Here is a 6,398-nt window from a genome sequence, read left to right as displayed (position 1 = left end):
CGTTTCACATTTAACATCGTAGACATACATGCACCACAAGGCATAACTTTGCTCCAAATGACACGACACCACTTATCAGTCACAAATCCTAGATTATTAGTCTAAATATACGATTTACTTGTGAAAATATGATCTAATACTAATTTAATATTTGAGTTTAGTTTAACTCAATCCTAAAAATTTAACTCGTAAAATAAGAAATATATTCCTTTTATAAAGAAAAACTCTCAATAGCAATGGTCAAATGGTTTATTCAGACAAAATTTCACTTCATGCCTATATTATTTCCATTAGTCCCATCCTTGACCCTAGCCTAAAATTGATATAAGTTCTTCATAGTTACTAGTATTGCTATAACTAATTTGACTAATAAGTAGAGCAAAGAGTCCACTAATCAATCATTAATAGACCTTTTCCCTACAAACAACTTTTCCACCCTAAATTTCCTTTAACCACCATCATCATTAAAATCTGGATCAACGGGCTTCCTTAATCCACCAAGAATATCAAGTTCAGAACCATATCTCATGCTCCTACCTCTCCTTAGATTACCTACAAGTTTCCCGGAATACATTGGATAACTTGATCCCATTGGAACCTGCAGAGGTGCAGAGAAATATTGACTATCATCATTTCCATAATATTTCCCATTGGTCGCCATCATCATAACATTCTCCTTTTCCTTAACCTCATTTGTCTCTTTCATTCTCTTATACCGAAACCAAGCCGCTTGTATAAAACATGCAGCCCATGTCCGCCACTGATGTGAATAGAATCTAAAGGTTTGTCTCAGTTGTTTGCTATGTAACCTGCGGAATTGTGCCGCAACAAACTTTAAGTCCTCTGCAATGAGTGCAAAAGCTTCGACTTCGATGATGGCTTTTACCGTTCTAGTTGACGAAGGAAGTACAGCGGTTGGACGAGGGTCTAAGGCCCACGGGAGAAGCTCTTCACCGCAGAAATCACCCGAGCCTATTCTGCAGGTGTTGAAGAAGCCTGTTCTGCCACCGTTGGTTGTGCAAGAATCTAAGCGTCCTCGAACGATGAAGAGCATTTCGTTGACAGGGTCGCATTCACGGACTATGCAAGTTCCTGGAGTGCATAGAGTTGGTTTCAGCCTTTCACATATTGCATCTAACATCCTGTCATCCATTTGATCAAATAGTGGTACCTGTATAAATAGTGTTCAATAAGTACTCTATTCTTATTTGTTTGCTTGTTTCCCAAGTAACATATCAACTATATAAGAAAAGTGTTGTATGCATGGTTTGTTTTTTATAAAAAAATAAAATTGTATGCGATTGAGATGAGAGGAGATTTTTTTATGTATCTATGATCCCAGTTACATGACCACAATTGAGATTGCATCCATCATATTTGACCATAAATTTCCAGAATATCAAAGATTGAAACCGCGACCACAATTGTTATTTCAACTCTGATTTAAAAGTTAAAACTTTATCAAAGATGAAAACAAATATTTACTTACTTGTCTAACTAGATTAAGGCAAAGGTGGCGTTTAATGTCACGTCTGAGATCAACAGGTAGGTCTCTGAGAATAGCTTCCTCGTCAACTCCACGAGTAGCTACCCATCTGAATTGGTCATGACGTCGGACACTTTGCTTCAAGTAACATGGGAGTTGCCTGTGATGCATCCATCTTTCTGTATCTGTTCTTCTTATCCTCCACTCTTCAAGCCGTATAGTGGTGGATTGAAGGTAGGTCTGTTAATCAGAAAATAAATTAAGGGCATATTTGAATTGATTTATTTGAGCTTATTTACCGACATAAATACTTGTAAGACTGTTTGGGAGTGCTTATGAGAACAGCTATGACATGTCCATAAGTTCTTTTATTTTTATAAACTCTCCCAGTATAGCTTAAGCTTTTTTATCTTTTCGTGGAAATTGTTTATACATAAGCACTTACAAGATAAGCGTTTATGCTATAAGCACTTAATTAAACTAGACTTACTTGCATATTTCCTATGAGTAGTGCAAAAAGCACTAATCCAAGAATTGCAACAATCACAGCAAAATTAATCTCTGGAACATGTGTACTTGTTAAGAGATTCTGTCCTGCAGAGCTGCAAATTTAGCATAGAATTTGGTTACAATACTACAAACTTTATCCTTTATTGAAATTTGGGTTAGGATCAAGAATAAATGGCTATTAAGACACCAAAAATAATAATTTTTTGTTCAAGAACATGAAGGTCTCGAATACATTTTAGAGGATAAAGCGTGTTGATGAATGAAAAATCAATGGTTGAAATTGTAATAAGATACTACATGCACATGTATAATAAATTATGAAATTGTCGAAATCTCAACCGGTTATAATCCAAAACTTTTACTTCAATTAATAAACGAACTTTGCCATCCAAAATTTGAGTTACCTTAGATTCCTCAATCCCCACCAAAGACAGTAATAGTATTTGTTTAAGAATTTCGAGCCAGTTATTTCCAATGTAAGAGCATCAGCAAAAATTCCAAACTGAAAGAAGTCACTGTTCTGATCACATAGTCCTGATAGATTGCTTGATCTAAGCCATGCATTTCTATTTGGATCACTTATGCTTTGACAGTCGAGATAATGATACCGACAATGTGGATATTCAAGTGTACAAGCTTTCTTCCAACATTCATCTTGTCTTTCAATTGATAACAGGTACCAGGTAGATCCTAAAACCTTTTTGAAATAAACAAATGGTTAAGAAATCAATCAGAAACAACAAAATGCCATGAACTATACTAGAGTGCTTTTGAAAATTATCTGAAAACAGCTTATGGATATATCAAAAAAAACTCTGGCTTTAAATGGGGCCCCCGCAAGCGGGCGTTGGGATTAATCCCCTCAGATTTGTCGGTCCTAAGGCCGGATACCGAGTTTTCAAAAAAAAAATTAAGTGCATATCGTATAAGTGCTTTTGTATTAGTTATTTCTATAACAAAATATAAAATAAGGTGAAACGGTTTGTATATATTAGAGAGCTTATGGAAATAAGCTGAAAACAATTTATGGACTTGTCAGAAGCTGTTTCCATAAGTCCTCTCAAACAGTCTCACAAGTTGTTTATGCTAGTACATTTCAATCACAAGTATTATGAAAAGAATTATTTGGAATAGTGACTTACATGACTAGCAAGCATATAGAGTGTCAAATTATAAGCTGCACCTGCCCAAGCTTTTTCCATCATTACTCCATTTGCCTTGGTGATTTCAGATGAAAGAGGATAAATAAGATATAACCTCAATAAGTACTGGAAAATGGACACAAGGCGCAATATTTGCCTTGATGCGATCATTTCTGACCCCTTCAAATTTGGAATTACAGCCCAAATCAGTACCTACAAATACAATTATATATCAGTTATCAAATTGTTAGCCTGCAGCAGAAGGTATAAAACATGAGTTTAGGAGCATCTACTAAGCTGTTTATCCAAGAAGTTTTAATCAATCAGATTGAAATCATGACTGATGTCTGACACCGACACATGCGGTTACATACAATTATTTCTAGTGTCAGTATCACTGTCGTGTCTGGAATCCGTGTTTGTGTAAGTGTTTCATAACTTAGAAATCTTTCTTTAGATTTTTTCAATTAAGTTTCATATTAATGTATTATGTTTTGGATTTGTCATCAACAGTATTTTATAAGAACTAACTTGCATCATAAAAAAAATTGTTTCATTAGCTACAAAATTTCAGGAATATACCTGAGGAAGTGGTAGAGCAGCAACAAGATCAAACCAAAAGTCTCTACTCATATAATTTGAAGCAATCTTTGAGGAATCTATAATAAGTTCTCCTCTACCAGAAACACGAGATGAAGGGGCAATATAAGCAGTTTGAAACCTAACATAAATCTGAATGATGTAAAATGCATCAACCAATGTCCTAATTATGGTAAGTGAAACTTCAAGACCAAGTGACATATCAATGCATTTTTCTTTCTTAACAACTGGTAAGTAAAAGAAAAGTGGATCCACAAACAATGAAATCAAACAAGCTGCTAAGAATATTTTGTTCCATAAATTTACTCTAGGTCCTCTAGGGTCTAATACTAAAATCTCTTCTGCATCATAATCTTCAGAAAACACCCTCGAAAGTTCTCTTCCATTTGATGACTTGTTTTTTGCGTCCCTTACACGCTTGTGTTGATCACTCGTCTCATAGGTCATCATTTCCATGTGATTTTCTTCAACTTCGTTTAATTTCACTTTTTCAAGATTGTCATGAAACCTGAGTTCACAATAACATTGAAATTTAGCACCCAAAAAAGTTATGGTTAATTTGTTCAGGGAGGTGACAATATTAGTAGCATTGATCGAACCCTTGACCGAATTTTTTTCTTAATAGGAAATTTGTTATGGTTAATTTGGTCATGGAAATGGCTATGTTAGTAGCAGAGATTGAACTTTAGACCTCCTAAATGGAAGTCCCTTGATGTCTCAACTCATACCATTGAACTATTAGTCTTTCAAGAATTAGAAATAATCAAAACAAATGAAGTTGAAAATAATCAAAATAAGTAATGAAATAGTAAATAATCATATACTAAAATTGAAATGTAACTACATAAGTTGATAAGTCACAATAGGGTAGAACAAACAAACCTTACAGATCTTGATATAACAGAAGCCATTGTTCTATATAGTTCAAGTTTCACCTTGCAAAGAAAGTCAGAGATATAAGAAAACTTATATACAGGTGTAAAAAACACTGTTTGGAAAGGATTTGATTTAAGTGCTCAACCACAAAATCTTAAAGCTTAATTTTGCATACCATGTTTTGCCAGAAATCATGTGACTGAAAAGTAGGACAACTACTAAACAATAGGTACAGTAATCTTTTTGGTAAAACCTGTGAATTTGATACTGCATTCAAAGTCTTGGTTCCTTGGACTTCATGGCCAATTTGATGTATGGACATTATTTTTTTGTGAAATAAAAAGGATGAAACTAATTAAGAAAGATTATGAAATTAAATGTAACATAAGTTAGCAAAACTAAAACTGTCTACAGTGGTGATTGACGCTAAACTTGGTTGGGAGAACCACGATTTGATCCTCCGCAACTTCGATCGGAAGAGGGCTGCAACCACTTGTTGTCAGAACTGACCCCCGAACCGGATTAAATTGGTGGTGAATGCTAAAAATAAAAAAATAAAAAAAGCACATTCAATGAAAACAACAGCACATTCAGGTTCAGTTATATGTGAGAAACAATATTAGAGCAGTTCAAAGAGGAAGTTCACAAGCTAGAAAAAGGAGAGAGAAATTTAACTTATAAAAGTTTCAGTGGTCCTTTAAAAAGTATCACCAATGAAAAATTTCAGTATCCAAGAATGCTTGGATGAAATGATTTTTGATCTATTTAAGCTTAATTAAATGTTCCAAGTTTGAATTCAATTCTAAGAATATAGCAGTCTTAAAACTAATTCTTGAAAGAGAGTTGTAGTTTGGTGTGGTCATATACAATTTGAAATATTAATCTATGAAGTTACGCATAAAGGATACACGATTAAAAAAATACACCAATAAGATATAAGTATTTAGTCTTGTATGTACAATTCAATTGTTAGTTACACATATATTGGATGTATTTGGACATGTTCGAACCTCATATTCCTCAATTATCTACTGTTAAGGTGGTGTGTGTGTATAATGTTTGTACAAAATTATTGACTCAATTTCAAGAAGTTATGCTTTAAAAAGAAAATCTCAATTTCATTTTTTTTTTTTGTAGATAGACGAAAATTTATGGGCAGGGTTGTCTACAGTGAGATTCTCACTGGATTTCCTTCAGTGTTAATCTCTGTCCTTCAATTGTTTTTTATTGTTGACCAACTTGTTGAAAAAAGAATTGAATGGTTATGATTTCATGGGAGATAAAATTAATGGGAGATGATCCATTTCCCAAGGTTATAAGCCTTGAAGATGAAAAATACAACATTAACAACTAATTAACAACTACAAAAATTTATTTAACTGGTGTTTACATGAAGTTTTTACTTTTAGAGTTTGGAGAATGTTAACTTGTGCTCTTAAGGGCACATGTTAAGGAAGCAAATATAGAAATTATTTTTGGAAACTTGTGCATTTTTACTTTTATGCATTAAATTTCTTACATTATTAAATACAGTATTTCTATATTATGATACCTTATTACGTGCCCTTAAAACACACGTTAAATTTCATGCAGTATTTTAAATGATGTTTACAAACTGAAATCTGGCACGCAGTGAACACAATGCTGCACAAGATGCTATAGCATACGTTGCAGCAAGACAGTCGCAAAACACAGGAAATAAATAAATAAATTGCAGAATAATAAATAAGACAGCTAGTTGTTAACCCAGTTCAGTGCAACGTCACCTACTCTGGGGGATACCA

The 6,398-nt window shown here is 33.7% G+C and overlaps 1 protein-coding gene across 1 annotated transcript; it reads right to left on the bottom strand.

Annotated features, from left to right (window-relative positions):
* Positions 1-248: 248 nt before the first annotated feature.
* On the bottom strand, positions 249-5,541 carry LOC123907118 (protein CNGC15a). The gene is made up of 7 exons (XM_045957226.1): positions 4,621-5,541; positions 3,721-4,246; positions 3,139-3,351; positions 2,401-2,693; positions 1,977-2,088; positions 1,490-1,726; positions 249-1,171 (listed from the first exon to the last, which is right to left on the bottom strand). The coding sequence occupies exons 1-7, from the start codon at positions 4,647-4,649 to the stop codon at positions 449-451; spliced, it is 2,133 nt and encodes a 710-aa protein (XP_045813182.1). The 5' UTR covers positions 4,650-5,541; the 3' UTR covers positions 249-448.
* Positions 5,542-6,398: the final 857 nt, after the last annotated feature.

The sequence above is a fragment of the Trifolium pratense genome, linkage group LG1 (genome assembly GCF_020283565.1).
Source record: "Trifolium pratense cultivar HEN17-A07 linkage group LG1, ARS_RC_1.1, whole genome shotgun sequence".
Taxonomy (NCBI): domain Eukaryota; kingdom Viridiplantae; phylum Streptophyta; class Magnoliopsida; order Fabales; family Fabaceae; genus Trifolium; species Trifolium pratense.
Note: the sequence above shows the minus strand (reverse complement) of the source record. Positions and strands in the feature narration are given on the sequence as shown.

Coding starts and splice junctions, on each gene's coding strand:
- LOC123907118 (XM_045957226.1), bottom strand. CDS start 4,649: ATGGCTTCTGTTATATCAAGATCTGTAAG. Junction 4,247..4,620: donor GTTATATCAAGATCTGTAAG/GTTTGTTTGTTC, acceptor TTGTGAACTCAG/GTTTCATGACAATCTTGAAA. Junction 1,172..1,489: donor GCCTTAATCTAGTTAGACAA/GTAAGTAAATAT, acceptor CTATTTATACAG/GTACCACTATTTGATCAAAT.